Source organism: Malaclemys terrapin, chromosome 13 (assembly GCF_027887155.1).
Source record: "Malaclemys terrapin pileata isolate rMalTer1 chromosome 13, rMalTer1.hap1, whole genome shotgun sequence".
Lineage (NCBI taxonomy): Eukaryota > Metazoa > Chordata > Testudines > Emydidae > Malaclemys > Malaclemys terrapin.
This window is the reverse complement of record NC_071517.1, coordinates 42,069,138-42,085,648: the sequence shown is the minus strand read 5'-3', so window position 1 is coordinate 42,085,648 and position 16,511 is coordinate 42,069,138. Positions and strand designations below refer to the sequence as shown.

The 16,511-nt window shown below is 50.1% G+C and overlaps 1 protein-coding gene across 1 annotated transcript; it reads left to right on the top strand.

Moving 5' to 3' along the window:
• The first annotated feature begins 4,647 nt into the window (after positions 1-4,647).
• On the top strand, positions 4,648-15,297 carry LOC128848110 (zinc finger protein 260-like). The gene is made up of 5 exons (XM_054047892.1): positions 4,648-4,876; positions 6,284-6,371; positions 6,883-7,009; positions 10,429-10,542; positions 10,851-15,297. Exons 2-5 carry the CDS (start codon positions 6,315-6,317, stop codon positions 12,797-12,799), a joined length of 2,247 nt encoding a protein of 748 aa, XP_053903867.1. The 5' UTR covers positions 4,648-4,876; positions 6,284-6,314; the 3' UTR covers positions 12,800-15,297.
• The last annotated feature ends 1,214 nt before the right edge of the window (positions 15,298-16,511 follow it).

Genomic DNA, 16,511 nt, shown 5'->3' with positions numbered 1-16,511 from the left:
TCAAGTCTCACGGGCTGATCAGCTGTCGGGCCGTGCCCGGGTTCCTCCTGCAGGGAGATTGCAAATGAAACTGAGCCCTGGTAGCAGAAGCTTGTATGCATGATGCACCCTTAATGCTGAGAAAAGCTGCCCACCTGTAACTGTACCATTGTGGGTCACAACTGAGAATACCAAATTCAGGAGAAACAGGGTAAATACACCCCAAAATGCTGGTGGTTTTTCTCCCAAACGATATATCAAACCAGCCACAACAATACATTTCTGTCTCACCACACTGGCTAACAAGAAGTCATAAAAGCAGCTTCCTGAGGCATTCCAGTCTTTGTATCACCTCCCAAAACACTGGATTGAAAGCTGAGTGGTTCTTTAAAACCCGTCTCCTCAAATAACAGGTTCTTCTGATCCCAAAGGACCCGCCACACACTCAGATCTTACCCCAAAATCACACCGCTGCCAATCCTTTACTATATACAATCTAAAGGTTTATTTACAGAAAGAAAGAGGCCAAGGGCAGGTTGGGGGATTAGCAGGGGACCTTGTGCTGGCAGCAGAGGTCGGGCCCACTCCCGCACTCACTGATGTTGGGTGTGATTTGTTATACTCTTATAGCTTATTAAATATGCGTATGTTAAACGCAATATGTAATTTGTAAGGACAGAGCAGCAATTCAAAATGGAGTCTGAACCACGATTTTGTAAACTCCATCTTGTGACCCCCTTTGTGCCCTGTCTTCCTGGCCTAGATCATCCTTCATCAAACTGGTTTTTCCCGCCACTGGGCGATCTCAAGAACAATGTTACCTCAGACTATTTCCTGCCTTTGCTGGGACCGTACCATGTTTTCCCTCCACATGCTGCATAAAAGAACTCTGACCAGGGACAAGTGGCGCAGCTCATCCTAGTGTTGCCGGCACAGAGGTGCCCGAGGACAGCAACAGCGGGGTTCGTTGCCTGGTGTGCTTTGCGTCCATAAACACACCAGGTGGAGAAGCAAACAAAGTTTATTTGAGATCTCAAAGCGGTGCAAGGAGACTGGCACGTCTCAAATCAAGCACACCAACAGAAAGAGTTTTTCTTCTTTTATACATTTTGCAGTTAAGCCTCATCCCCCACACCACTTTCCCTCTAGCCCTCCCTTTCTCTCCCCCATTCCTCCCTCTACCCCTCCCGTCCCTGGTAATAGTTACTAAGCAAATAAGGATTACATTTAAGCAGTTAAGTCATTCTTGGCAGCTATAAGCCTAGCTTGTTAGTAACTTTTTAAACCGTTATCTTGTCCTTTTTCCCTTCAGCCAGAAACATGCAGGCCTTATTATTACCACTTGATACCGGTGTGAGCAGGAGGTTGCACACAGATAACTGGTTGCTTACATATTCCAATTGCACCTGGCTTTTGAGGTCGATTAGAGTTTAAACAAGGAAAGAGTTTGGTTCATTTAGGCCTAGTGCAGGAAGGCTTCATTGACACTTGTGATTTTCCACCCTCCCGAGTTACCTAGGGTGATGGTGATGCCTAGTGACGTCAACACTAGTGACTGTGCATGCGCGGTTCAGGCCTTCGCGGCATCGGTGCGTGGTCGAAGGATGCCCCCTTTCCTGAAGTGACGAGAAGATGGCATTCCACCTCACCTGCTCCTGCTCCTGGGGACGACATCCCCAGAGGATTCTTGGCCCGCTTCTTCCACCCTGGTCACCATGGAGGGACTCTCCAGTGCTCCTCCTTGGCGGGTTCCAGTTACCCAACGAATGCAGGTCCTGGGCTTCACTGCCGCCGCCGCAGATGTGCTGCTAGGGAGATAATTCGGGTTCTTTAGTCGGGGTTTAACATGGTTATTGCCAGGGGGATTTTGTATTTTGGGCCTGAACTTCATGCTCCTGTCGTAAGCCGCTGTTTCACTGTTTTGTGTTAATTTCCATAGCTACCGTTGATTTCATGCTGATCCCCTTCCCCTCATTGTACTTATTCCCTCAATACACTTACCTGTTCTTTTCTAACTTTACTTATAATCAGGCTTTATTTCTCACACTACACATAGGGAAGAGGGAGGGAGATCTGTCTGTACCAGTCCGCCGGTGACAGATACGGCTGAGCAGTGGCGCCAACTTTCTCCAGCGCCGGTGGGTGCTCGCGCCCCTTCACCCCTTTCCCCGCCCCAACTCCACCTCATCTGCACCTTTGGCCCCGCCCCCATTCCAACCCCGTCCCCGACCTAACTCCGCCCCCTCCCTGCCCCTATTGGATCCCTTCCTCAAACCCCCGCCCGGCCCCGCCTCTTCCCCAGCACATGGCATTCTCCCTCCTCCCTCCCTGCTCTCTGAATCAGCTGTGTTGCGGCACAAGAGCTGGGAGGAAGGAGAGGCGAGTTGGAGCAGGGGGGGCGGGGCCACGGGGAGCTGCTGGTGGGTGCTTAGCACCCACCAATTTTTTTCCATGGGTGCTCTAGTCACAAAGCACCCATGGAGTCAGTGCCTATGCAGACAAGGGCGGGTCTCCTCTTCTGAGTAAAAAGGGCTTGTCTTATCTCTTGATACCTACGCTACTATACGTATAGAGTTCTCCTGGTTCCCCTGTGAGGTAACACTGGTGGTGGTGGGAAATGGAACGAACCAGTCCCAGCCCGCTCTGCTCCCCCTGCTCTCAGACACATCATTTTTGGGAGGAGGTCTGGGGGAAGGGGTGGGAGGGAGCGGAGCAGGGGTGGGAAGAGGTGAGGTAGGGGCGAGGCCTGGGATGGAGGTGAGGGGAGGGTTATCCCAGGCCCCATATCTCCCTAGGGACGGCCTGGAAAGAGAAAGAAAGAAAAAGAAAAAAGTGAGAGTTAAAATTGGTTAAAGGAATCAAATACATACAATAATTGCAAAGTTCTTGGTTCAGGTTTGTACCAGTGATGGAATAAACCACTGGCTTAAGTCAAGTCTCTGGTTGCTTCCAAATCTTTGGAAGGTCCTCCGTTTCCCGGTTCGAACGCTCCCCTTCGCATAAGTGCATAGTCCAGAGGTTTGAACCACAGGGGCCAACATTTGAAATACAGGTGCATGGCTAATATTTATATCTTCAGATAGAGAAATGATACATGCGAACAAATAGCATCATCGTATTGAGTAAATGGTAACCTTTCTGTGTTCATCTCACATGCCACACGTAGTACAAGATTTGTGGCAAATATATCACAGTGGTTGCAATAGTGATGTATATGGACATACTGTAGTCAGATACCATCACACCGCCCAAACCCAAGGGAGGTGGAGCTCCAAGGGGTAGGATCAGGGCCAGGGTTCAGGGCTGCCTTTGGGGTGGACACTACAGGCAGGCGGACCACCAAAAAGGACACCCTGCACTGGGTTTGACTGATTCCCACCTGTCCTGCTGAAGTAGGGGGCAGGCAGGCGAGCAGCAGTGTCTGGAGATGGGGGGGAGACCCCAGCTGCAGGGGGCTGTTGGAGGAGGAGCTAAGCCAGGTGATTCATCTGGAGCAGGGGTGCCCCGCCCCGCTCCCGCCCCCACTTCCTCCCTGGAGCTCCTGGGCACTCTGGACTGGGAGCTCCTCCTGTCTGCTGTGCGTTTGAAGTCAGGGGATCGGGGTGATGGTACAGGGGGAATCTGTGGGTGCTGCAGCCTCTGTGGGTCTGGAGCTGCTGGCAGCTGCTTGTGTCCGAACAGGCCTTCAGGTTCCTAACGCTGAATGGTTTCTTAAAGAGACAGTGCGCTCCCACACTCACTCAGGCACACCCACACTCCCCCCCCCCAAAAAACATAACACCAGGGCTCCCTGCACCCAGGTTACTTCCCACCTGGGCTGTCTATGAGGCAACAGCAGCTGTTGCTCTTCTGCCCTCTGGGGAAAGTGACCTGGATGCAGGGACACCTGACGGGGCTCCTGACTCCCCCGCCCCACAGCCCCCTAGGGGTGCACAGGGTGGAGAAGCAGCCGTCCAGCCAGGCAGCCAGCAGCAATGCCAGCTGCCTTAGGCATCCAGGTCAGTTTCCCCACGTGGGTGCAGGAGGGGGGTGCGCGGAGGGGGAGGGGAGACTCACAGGGCGGGGGTTAGGGGTGCAGGAGGGGAATGCAGGGACTGGGGTGAGGGGGCACGCACAGAGCAGGGGTTAGGGGTGCAGGAGGGGAATGCAGGGACTGGGGTGAGGGGGCACGCACAGAGCAGGGGTTAGGGGTGCAGGAGGGGTACAGGCGTTGGGGTGGAGGGGGAAAACTGCAGGGGTTAGCGGTTCAGGAGAGCGAAGGGCTTGGGGTGAAGGGTACAAGCACAGTGCAGGGGTTGTGGTGAAGGTGGCACAGTGCAGGAGTTAGGGGCACAGGAGGGGAGTGCAGGTGTTGGGGTGAAGGGGGAACGCACAGAGCAGGGGTTGGGGTGAAGACGGCATGGTAAAGGGTTTAGGGGTAAAGGAGGGGGCAGGTGCAGGAGGAGCAGGGGTTGGGGTGAAGGGGGCACGGTACATTGCCCTTCACCCGGGGTTGGGGGTACAGGAGGGGGCAGAGTTAGTGGGGAGCCAATGGAGGGCACCAAATGCAAGTTTGCCTGAGTGTGATTTTCCGGTGAGCAGCGCGATGGGTTGATCGCTAGGACCCAGGAGCAGCTGGGAGGCGGCTCTGGGGGGAGCGATCGCTGGGCTCAGGCCCGGCAGCAGGAAGTGACTCGCAGCCGCTGCGGGGACTCTGGCTCCAGGATCCTGGCGAGATCCCCGAGCCCCGGCGGCTGGTGCTGGGAGCCCGGAGCCCGGGCTGCAGCCGGGAGAGGGGAATCTCCAGCAGGGCCCTTCCCGCTGCTCCCCAGGAGCCTCTCCCAGGGCAGAGCCCCCAGCCCGGCCAGGCCCCTTCCCGGCCCGGCCCCTGCCCCAGGGGGCCCCGCTCGGAGGGAAGGTGAGAGAGACCCGCCCCCCCCCGTCACCCCCGGGCTGCAGGGGGAGGTTTGGCCCCAGGCTGCTCCCAGCGGAGCTGGCTGCGATTCCCGCCCTGGGCCCGGGAAAGCTGCCGCCAGCTCCCGGTGTGTGCGGGGCGGGGGGAGCCCGGGACAGAGACACGTGGGGAGCAGAGGGGGGGTGAGAGCCGGGTACAGACCCTGCCAGGCAGGGCGGAGAGGTAACCCCAGGAATAATGAGGGGTAGCGGGGATAAAAGTTCCCCCAGATGTGGGAGTTAGCTGCAGTGGATGCAATAAATAAATAAACAAATAAATGGAGGTGGGGGGAGAGGCTTTTTCCTCCCCCCTTCCCAGGATCTCAGCTCCCATTTTCCAGGGCCGTGTCCTTAAAGACCCAGTGCATCGCAGTGTCTGGACGGAGCCGCTCTTCCCCGGTATAAGATGCTACTGAGCTGCTAAAGACCCCCCCCCCCCCCCCAAGATCTCACTGTCACACCTGCTTCGAGTGTTTAAAGAATCCAGGTCTCAGTTCCTGTGTCTGCGTAAAGCCGCCCAGCGCTTCATCCGTGTGTCCCAGCCACTGTCCCTGTTCCCCTGAGTTTCACTCCTCTTGGAATCCAGTCTGGGCAGTTTCACTCCTGTCCATTAGTTCCTTATAAAAACATTATTTTTATTACTCTGAGCTCTTCATCTTCAACTTCATTAGCGTTGTGCGGAGGGATGTCACTCTGCCATGGAATTTACATTTGTAATAGCAAATCATCATGGGAAATATGAATAGTTGCGAGTAGCTTCAGCAATCACATCTCCCGGTGACACTGTAACAGTTCCTGTTTCTATTGTAATGTTGTAATTTAAGGGCAGAGCTGACTGATTTCATGGGCTGGTCTGAAAACTCATCACATGAGTGAAGTGAGCTTAATATAGTTTTGTTACACCTGCCAGACTCTGCCTCACACCTTTGTGAGCATCGCAGTCACAGACACACCGATATGACCATCCCCCTGAGTATTAAGGGGTTGCTTTGGGTCTTTATCTGATTTCCATGCAGGATTCAGATCTCAGCCACCCCGGTGTCAGCCCAGAGTCACTGTTGGCTCTGGCCATGGGAGAGTGCGGATGGGCCAATGGGATCAGCCTCTGTCTGCCTGCCCCTGGGGTTTGCCCCGGGAGTCCAGGGCAGCTCATTCTTCAGGTGTTGCCACCAGAGGGCTCCAGCTGTTGCTAAGGGAGAGGGGTTTACACTGCAATGGGGGGCAATCCCCCAAAGTGATTCTGCTCTTTTTTTAGTATTTGGCTCAGAGATGCTGTTACTGGGAGGCTTTGAAGAGGCTGCGGGGAAGCGGGGTGTGACATGGACTCCAACCTCTTCTGTAACTTCCCCCATCGCCTCTCTTACCCCAACAGGCTGAGGAATCACATCCACTTTTCGCTCCAGATGGGCCCGTCTTCCAGGAGACGGAGAAGGGAAATGGCTGTGATGGAGCCAGCTCAGGTAGGGGATTTTTAGGGAGCTGCTGGACGGCGGGAGGGAGAAGCAGGGAGGAGACAGGGTGTGATAAACCTGCTGATTTTCTGAGTAGGACCATTGGTGGCAGTGGGGGAGAGGGACATTCCCCAATTCAAAAGCAGGACATAACCCCCCTGCACAGGACTGGAGTCTGAACCCACTGGCCAGAGGGCCTGAGGCTGCTGTGAAATACAAAGGGAAGCTGTTGGGATTCCTGTCCCTGTCCCTGGCTCAGAGCTCTGCTTCTCATATCAGCCTATGGCTGGTAGGACTGTGGTAAATGAGAAGACCCTGCCATGCTCTGTGTGCTGGGGGGACGGACAAGGAGCTCTCACCTTCTCCCCACCCCCTGAAGCCTCCTGGCTGCTCTGAACAGTAGGGGTCTGAGTTTGTTACTCTGGCCCTCCCAGAGCTTCGAGTTCTTTTCCTTTCCCTGCGAATAGCGGGATTGTGGCTGGGGCAGCAGGTGCTGAGTGGGGGACTCTTGTTGTTTCAGATGCCGGTGACCTTTGAGGAGGTGGCTGTGTATTTCACCCAGGGGCAGGGGACTCTGCTGGACCCCGCTCAGAGAGCCCTCTACAGGGACGTCATGCAGGAGAATTACGAGACGGTGACCTCGCTGGGTAAGGGATTCCCGTCCCCTTGATTATTAGAAGCCGAGGGTCAGCGTGTTGGACTCTGGTCAGGTTCTTCCCTGGTCAGTTAGATCAGAGGGGAATGTTTTGCATAATGCACAGCTGCCGTGAGAGAGACCTGGATCTCCGTGCCCTCTCCAATGGGTTACAGGTGTCAAAACCTAATGGACCTGCTAGCCCATCCCCACCCCTCCAGGTTTCAAAGGGACAGAATTCATTCCTTGTCCTGTCTGTATTGATTCCCAGTCAGACACATTTCATAGTAGCAGCCGTGTTAGTCTGTATCCGCAAAAAGAACAAGAGTACTTGTGGCACCTTAGAGACTAACAAACTTATTTGAGTATAAGCTTTCGTGGGCTACAGCCCACTTCATCAGATGCATAGAATGGAACATACATTAAGAAGATATATATACATAGAAAGAACATGAAAAGGTGGAAGTTGCCATACCAACTCTAAGAGACTAATTAATTAAGATGAGCTTTTGTAGTGATAATCAAGATGGCCCATTTCAGACAATTGACAAAAAGGTGTGAGGATACTTAACATGGGGAAATAGATTAAATTCCCTGTTCACCTCCCTTCTTATAGCCCCAGCCATGGGAAGGGCTCTGGGCTCGGCAGGTTTAGAAATAGGCAGAGGTTTAGTGCCAGAGCTGGGTGTGCGTCAACAAGTCCCCCAGAGAGCACAGTGTGACGGGTTCGATCACAGAAACCTCCTGGGAGCTGCTACCTGATGTGCCAAGACTACCTCTGCTCCTGTTTTCCCTGCCAGCTCAGGACTTCAGCACCATCTGCTCCAACAAAGACCCAGGTCTGAATTACTTGCTCCAAACCTGCAGGTTTACCTGAAAACAGCTCACTGAAGTGTGTTTGTCTTTAGCACTCAGATGCCGACTCCCAATGGGGTCTAAACCCAAATAAATCCGTTTTACCCTGTATAAAGCTTACGCAGGGTAAACTCATAAATTGTTTGCCCTCTATAACACTGATAGAGAGATATGCACACTTGTTTTCTCCCCCAGGTATTAATACATACTCTGAGTTAATTAATAAGTAAAAAGTGATTATATTAAATACAGAAATAGGATTTAAGTGGTTCCAAGTAGTAACAGACAGAACAACGTAAGTCACCAAGCAAAATAAAATAAAATGCGCAAATCGATGTCTAATCAAACTGAATGCAGATAATCTCACCCTCAGAGATGCTTCAGTAAGTTTTTTCCTCAGACTGGACACCTTCCAGGCCTGGGCACAATTCTTTCCCCTAGTACAGCTCTTGTTCCAGCTCAGGTGGTAGCTAGGGGATTCTTCATGATGTCTCTCCCACTTTGTTCTGTTCCACCCCTTTATGTATCTTTTACATAAGGTGGGAATCCTTTGTCTCTCTCTGGGTTTTCCACCCACCACTCCCCCCCCTTACTGAAAAAGCACCAGGTTAAAGATGGATTCCAGTTCAGGTGACAGGATCACATGTCACTGTAAGACCCCAAGCCATCATTCTCCCAGCCTGACTCACAGGAAGGCCTGCCTGCAAACAGAGTCCCAGTCAATTGTCCTAGTTGATGGGAACCATTAAGATTCCAAACGACCATTAATGGCCCACACTTTGCATAATTACAATTGGCCCTCAGAGTAATATTTCATATTTCTAGTCCCAGATACAGGAGTGGTACATTTATACAAATAGGATGATCACACTCAGTAGATTATACATTTTGTAATGATACCTTACAAGAGACCTTCTGCATGAAGCATATCCCAGTTACATTATATTCACTCATTATCATATTTTTATAAAACCTTATAGACTGCACAACATCACACACAGATCCTGGGAACTCCTAGTGAGGGTGTAAAAATTCCCGTCACCGCCCCAGACGCCTGCCCCCCCCCCCCCCCCCCCCAAGGCGGCTCAGTGACCATGTTCCTATCCTCTTAGGTTCCATATTCCCACCAGCACAGCACGGGGGCAGGTTCCGTTCACACAATGCCCTTTGTGACAGACACTCCCCCAATGCTCCATGCGCCCTCTGCGAAGAGTTCAGTCACAGAACTCTTGGGACTGTAACCTGATGTGCTGAAATGACCACCGAGCCTGTTCTCCCTACCAGCTTGGGCCCCCAGTACCCTCTCTTGTTGAACCAGACACGCTAACCTGCTGCAGCACATATTCAGGGTCCGGGCCACACCCCCAAGTTGCAAATCTTAACTGAAAACAGCACAGCAAGATACCCATCTCCAGCACTCAGATACCCAGCCCCAATAGGATCTAAACCCCAGATAAATCCGTCATACTCTGTATAAAGGTTATACAGGGTAACTTCCTAAGTGTTCGCCCTCTTTATCACTGAAAAGAGAGATATGCACAAACTGTTTCCCCCCCCCCCCCCCCCCCCGTAACAACTACTTGCACTGGGTTTATTAATGAGCAAAAGAGATTTTATTAAGTATAAAAAGTAGTGGTTTTAAGTAATAACAGACAGAACAAATATCAGGGGGGTAGCCGTGTTAGTCTGGATCTGTAAAAAGCAACAGAGAGTCCTGTGGCACCTTTAAGACTAACAGATGTGTTGGAGCATAAGCTTTCGTGGGTGAATACCCACTTTGTCAGCGTCTGACGAACTGGGTATTCACCCACGAAAGCTTATGCTCCAACACATCTGTTAGACAGAACAAAGAAAGTCACTCAGCAAAATAAAACAAACATGCAAGGCTAAGTTCAATACACTAGAAACTGGTTACAAATAATAGTTTCTCGCCCTCGCAAAAGTTTCAGTAACCTTCTTTCACAGACTAGACATATCTAATCTGCGCCCAATCCTTTCCCCTGTTCAGTATCCCTTAGTTCCAGGAGACATCTTGGGTGATAAGCAGGGGTCTCCTCACCACGACTGGCAGCCCCCTTATATAGATTTGGCAAAAGGCGGGAGTCCTTTGTTCCAGCTTGACCCCCTCCCAGTTCCTTATGGAAAAGTCCACGGTTTAAAATGGATTCCAGTATCAGGTGACATGGTCCCATGCTTCTGTAAGATCCCAGTCTCCATTTTTCATGGGCTGATCCTCACCTACACAGGAGGACGTACAGGTAAACAAAACCATTCTCAGCCCATTGTTTTGGATAAATGCAGCAATCAAGTATCATTAAGGACCCTCACTTACCATAATTACAACGGGACCTTAGATTTGTACTTCATATTCCTAACTGTAAATATAAGAATGATACATACATACAAATAGGAAAACCATATTCAGTAGATTACAACTTTTCCAATGATCCCTTACATGGGACCTTTTGCATAAAGCATGTTCCAGTTATGTCATATTCATATGGATAAGCATATTTTCAGAAAGCATATGGAGCATCCCGTAACACCCTGATCTGGTCTGATTTCACCCCTGCGCAGGATTTCCCATTCCCAAACCTGAACTGATCGCCCAGCTGGAACGAGGGGAAGAGCCGTGGGTGCCTGATCTCCAGGCCTGCGAAGAAAGGGAGATCCCGAGAGGCGACCGCACAGGTGAGGGCTGACACAGAAACCATCTGGGGAATGAAGGAAAAAGTTCAGAATCCCAAAAATATGGTGTGAGTAATGCCCTTAGTTCTTCCTCCTCTCACGCAAGGAAAGACTGTAGTCAGCAGATATCGCTCACACCATTCCACCCACCCTGTTAGCTGCAGGAGTTTCCTTTCCAGGTTTCCTTCCCTGTGAGTGTTTGGGTGAGAAGAAGAGGCAGAATCCAATTCCTCAGTTGGGTTTGCCCTTGGTGCTATTCCTCTTTCTCTCCAGCACAATGACTCCTGTCTGGATTGTCTCTCTCCCAGCAGGTGCTGAGAGAGTGAGTGAGAATGAAGAGGAGAATCATGATGCAGAAGTTCCTGGTAAAGTGCAACCACGGGAGACCTTTACGGGAAGTGCTGCATGGAATTTTTCCCAGTGCTTGGAACAGGGAGAAGCCTGGGAAAATTGGCAGAGGTCAGAGAGGCTGCTGGGAAACCACCCAGGGAAGAAAGTCTATGAATCTACTAACTCGGGGAGAGGAGACAAGGATCCCAGAGCGCAGCAGACAAACCCCAAGGAAGAGACACCCAGGGACTGCCTGCAGTGTGGGAAAAGATTCATTCTGCGCTCACAGCTTGTAACACATCAGACAATCCATACAGGAGAGAAACCCCTTCAATGCTCGGACCATGGGGAAAGCTTCAATAATCCCTTGGACCTTAATAACCATGGGAGACGCCACACAGAAGAGAAACCCTCTCGATGCCTTCAGTGTGGGAAATGTTTCATTTGGAAGTCAGAACTAATTACTCATCAGAGAATCCACACAAAAGAGAGACCCCATAAGTGTTTAGTCTGTGGAAAAAGTTTCATACACAGGTCATCCCTTGTTAAACATCGGGCAATCCACACAGGAGAGAGACCCCATAAGTGTTTAGTCTGTGGAAAAAGTTTCATATGGAGGTCAGACCTCGTTAAACATCAGAGATTCCATACAGGAGAGAGACCTCACAAATGCATGGACTGTGGGAAAAGTTTCATTAGCACCTCATCCCTTGTTTTACATGATAAAATCCACACAGGAGAGAGACCTTATCAATGCTTGGACTGTGGGAAAGGTTTCATACAGAGGTATTCCCTTGTTAAACATCAGGGAATCCACACAGGAGAGAGACCCCATAAGTGCTTCATCTGTGGAAAAAGTTTCATATGGAGGTCATCCCTTGTTAAACATCAGGCAATCCACACAGGAGAGAGACCCCATAAGTGCTTCATCTGTGGAAAAAGTTTCATATGGAGGTCAGACCTTGTTAATCATCAGAGATTCCATACAGGAGAGAGACCTCACAAATGCATGGACTGTGGGAAAAGTTTCATACAGAGATCAGACCTTGATAAACATCAGAGAATCCACACAGGAGAAAGACCTCACAAGTGTATGGAGTGTGGGAAAAGTTTCAGAATCATATCAGACCTTGTTTTACATCAGAGAATCCACACAGGAGAAAGCCCCCATAAGTGCTTAGTCTGTGGGAAAAGTTTCATTCGGAGATCGGACCTTGATAAACATCGGAGAATCCATACAGGAGAGAGACCTCACAAATGCATGGACTGTGGGAAAAGTTTCATACAGAGGTCAGATCTTTTTAAACATCAGGGAATCCACATGGGAGACAGACCCCATAAGTGTTCAGACTGTGGGGAAAGTTTCAGAATCCCATCATTCCTTGTTTTACATCAGAAAATCCACACAGGAGAAAGCCCCCATAAGTGCTTAGTCTGTGGAAAACGTTTTGTACGGAGGTCATCCCTTGTTAAACATCAGGCAATCCACACAGGGGAGAGACCCCATAAGTGTTTGGACTGTGGGAAAGGTTTTATACAGAGGTCAGATCTTAGAGCACATCAGAGGATCCACACAGGAGAGAAACCTCATAAGTGTTTGGAATGTGAAAAATGTTTCACAAGGAGATCACATCTTATAGGACATCAGAGAATCCACACTGGAGAGAGACCCCATAAGTGTTTGGACTGTGGGAAAGGTTTTATACGGAGGTCATATCTTAGAGAACATCAGAGGATCCACACAGGAGAGAAACCTCATAAGTGTTTGGAATGTGAAAAATGTTTCAGAAGGAGATCAGATCTTATAGGACATCAGAGAATCCACACTGGAGAGAGACCCCATAAGTGCTTGGACTGTGGGAAAAGTTACACACAGAGATCACACCTCACTAAACATGGGAGAATCCACATAGGATCTAAACTTCTGTGACACATGGCCAGAAACGGTTAAGCAACTTGCAGGCTAATTGACCCAGATTCAACCTTTAGACACAGGTCAGAAATGTGTGTAAGTGGAAATTAGAGCCATTCCACATTAGATAAGCTAGAGCTTTGAAATGTAAACTTTTATGGTTAAAGAACTGGAAGAAGCTAGTAATTGTAATAGTCTGTGGTTACTTACATCTTGTTAGAGGTTAACAGTGTAACCAAAGGGTTCCTGTCTAGGGTTGTATTTTGTTCAATCTGAGATGGAAAGGAAATATTAACATATAGATAAAACTTGGGAGTAATAATGTCTATTAACTGCTTTATGGATATTTACCTAATTTTTGATCCATTTAAATAATTACTAGTGATGTTTAGGAAATAGAAGATTACTTGAAAAGCCTATTGTTCACCTGGTGAAGTGATTCTGAAACAGAGGCTTTGCAATTTTAATGCTTCATCTCTACAGTGAAACCGACCTAAGGACTCTATTCATCTCTGCATGATCTTTTAACCCACACGCTCTCTCTTTTCTGGTTGTAAGAAATCTTAGTTTAGTTCATAAGAACTGGCTGTAAGCGTGTATTTCGGTCAGAACTAAAGAAATCATTAACTTGCTGGGTGATTTTTCTGATCCTTCGGGATTGATAGAACGTTTTATATGATGAAGAAGATTTTCAGTAATCCCCATCATGTTTAACTGGGCGGTCTGGGAGTGAGCCCAAGGCCCAGTTGCTTTAAGGGAGCTGTTCTTTGGCCTCTGTGTAGCCAATAAGGTATTGTAGAGCAAACCCCAGGAATAATGAGGGGCAGAGGGGATAAAAGGGGATAGGTGTTTTGTTGGTGGCTTGGTGAATCTAAGTATTGAAATAGCCACTAGTTTTGAGGATTGTCAGCCCATTCTTTGCAGTTTGCCCTAACTGAGCGATCTCTGTGTGTCCCGTGAGCCCGGGACCCTGGTCACAACTTCATAAATGCCTTGCCTGTGGGGAAAGTTTCCTTCAGCTACCGCACCTCATTAAACATCAGAGAATCCACAAAGGTGTGAGAGACCCTAGGAATAGCGGAGCTGCGTGCTGGGGCTTGTCACAGACTGTGGGGGATTCAGGGCGCTGCATCCCCCACTTCCTGCGATTCACCGTGACACTCAGTCAGCCAGTAAAACAGAAGGTTTATTGGACGACAGGAACACAGTCCAAAACAGAGCTTGTAGATACAACGAGGACACCTCAGCCAAGTCCTTCTGGGGGGTAGGGAGCTTAGGCCCCAGTCCTGGGGTTTCCCCCATTTCCCCAGCCAGCTCCAAAACTCAAACCCCCTCCAGCCGTCTCACCCACCCTCCCCCCAGCTCCTCCCCCAGACTTGTCCAGTTTCCTGGGCAGGTGTCACCTGGCCCCAAACCCCCTCCTGGGCTCTCATGTTACATTCTCAGGTATCTTCCCTCAAGGAAAGTCTCCTATCCCATACACATTCCCAGTAAAACTCCCCTGCAACATTCCCAGCTGAATACTCCCCACTCCCTGCTGTGTCACAGGGCTATTAAGTGTTTGGGGATCATGGGATAAGAGGCGAGGGAGAGCACCGGGGTAGAGAGGTGCTGCCTCTCCTCACTCTCCCCGTCTGACCCCTTCTCCCAGCCACCTCTGCATTCAGACAGCACCACTGAGAGGGGCTGGGTCAGAGCCAGGAGGCTGTATATCTACTTGTGGGATTCGGGTAGGGGGCTTAAATGACAACAGACACAATTAAGGGGGACCTGATGAAAGAAATTTGAGACCCACTGGTCTACGCTATTATGGTCACCACTGTTACAAAATGATGATACATTTTGTACAAATACAAGCCCTGTGAGGTGTCCCATGAAAAGTGATGGTCTCCTGCGTGTTATTGTCCTGTTAAATCGTGTGCATCAACATTGTGTATGGAATTATGAGATTTTGCCATGGGTTTGTTACTGAACCATGCTGGAAATCTGGAAAATGCCCACAGACTAGCTCCTCAGAGCCAGGTGCTAAGTGGCCATTAATTGCTTAGCCGGCCATTCACCAGCTGTGGAGCTGGGAACAAGAGATTTACAATTCACCGGAAGGACGGCTGGACGCTCACTTAGACCACAGACTGGTTGTCGCCTGCCCCCGGCTTGGGGGTGAACATCAAAGAGGAGAGTGGTATAAAAGCACAAGGGAGAATTGCCTCCATTTTTACCTCTCCATTCCCATCTTTACAGAAGGCAAGAAGATGGCTTGAAAGGCAACAGGGGCCTTGGACTGGGGAGGGCGGACCAGGAAATCCAGCCTGGGTACTAAGAACTGTGAATTGCCTGCAACATCGGGTGGGGTGAGAAAAGCTGTTTCCTTCCAATCTTCCTTAGCTTGGTAAAATTGGGGATTTAAAATGCGTGTTTACCTTTTATTTTTGTTGTAACCAATTCAGACGTTTTATCCCTTTCTCACTTGTGATCCCTTAAAACCTACCTGGCTCTAGTTAATAGACTTGTTTTTATCCCAACCGGTGTGTTTTCATTGAAGCGTTCGGGGGATTTCACTTGCGATAACCAGGCTGTTTCCTAATCACCATCCTTTGCTGGGATGAGGCACTAGTGAGCTTGTACCCCACAGTGTACGGACTGGACAGTAGAAGACGCACAGCTGGGGCGCGAGGCTGGGAGTAGAGAACTGGCTGGGGTTGCTATGTACTTTAATTCATCACTGGCTGGCTAGTCGCACACAGTGCTGCATAGCTGGGAGTGACTTGAGTCCGGTGGTTGGCTGGGGGTGAGCAGAGCATGGAGGGGTTTGTTGTTCACCCAGGGAAGCAGTGTAAAACATGTCCTGGGATGGAGAATTCAGCAGTTCAACAGTCCGCACTGTACCCTGGGGTACGTCTCGCCCACCGTCTCCTGGGACCCAGCATGGCCCCACTGGTCTTTCATCATCGCGCTCATCTTTCAGCCTGAGAACAGGGCTAATCGGAGAGGGGGAACCAGCCAACATCCTCAATTGCACTGGCTTTGGCTAAATCCTAAACACCGCTTGCGAGAGGAGAGTGGGGTTCTGCTGTCACCCTTCCCCTCAGGCCTCATTCTCCTTCCTCACCTTACTTGTCTCTCTCCTTTTGCCCTGTCTCTTACAAGTCTGCCTTAGCCAGTCGAGACAACGCCACGTTTTGCACCAGGGCAGGTGGCCTGTGACTCGAGAGGCAGCGCAAAGCAAAGCTTTAATCACTCCAACACGGAGAGAAGTTTTTCAAGTCTCACGGGCTGATCAGCTGTCGGGCCGTGCCCGGGTTCCTCCTGCAGGGAGGCTGCTAGTGAGACTGAGCCCTGGTAGCAGAAGTTTGTACGCATGATGCACCCGTAATGCTGAGAAAAGCTGCCCACCTGTAACCGAGCCATTGTGGGTCACAACTGAGAATACCAAATTCAGGTCACACTGCTGAGAAACAGAGTAAATACACCCCAAAATGCTGGTGGTTTTTCTCCCAAACGATATACCAAACCAGCCACAACAGTAAACTTCTATCTCACCACACTGGCTAACAAGAAGTCATAAAAGCAGCTTCCTGAGGCATTCCAGTCTTTGTATCACCCCCCAAAACACTGGATTGAAAGCTGAGTGGTTCTTTAAAACCCGTCTCCTCAAATAACAGGTTCTTCTGATCCCAAAGGACCCGCCACACACTCAGATCTTACCCCAAAATCACACCGCTGCCAATCC

Excerpts from the sequence above, each read along its gene's own strand:
- LOC128848110 (XM_054047892.1), top strand. The coding sequence starts at position 6,315 with ATGGGCCCGTCTTCCAGGAGACGGAGAAGGGAAATGGCTGTGATGGAG. Across the intron at positions 7,010-10,428 it reads CGAGACGGTGACCTCGCTGG|GATTTCCCATTCCCAAACCT; the intron begins GTAAGGGATTCC and ends ACCCCTGCGCAG. Across the intron at positions 10,543-10,850 it reads CCCGAGAGGCGACCGCACAG|GTGCTGAGAGAGTGAGTGAG; the intron begins GTGAGGGCTGAC and ends CTCTCCCAGCAG.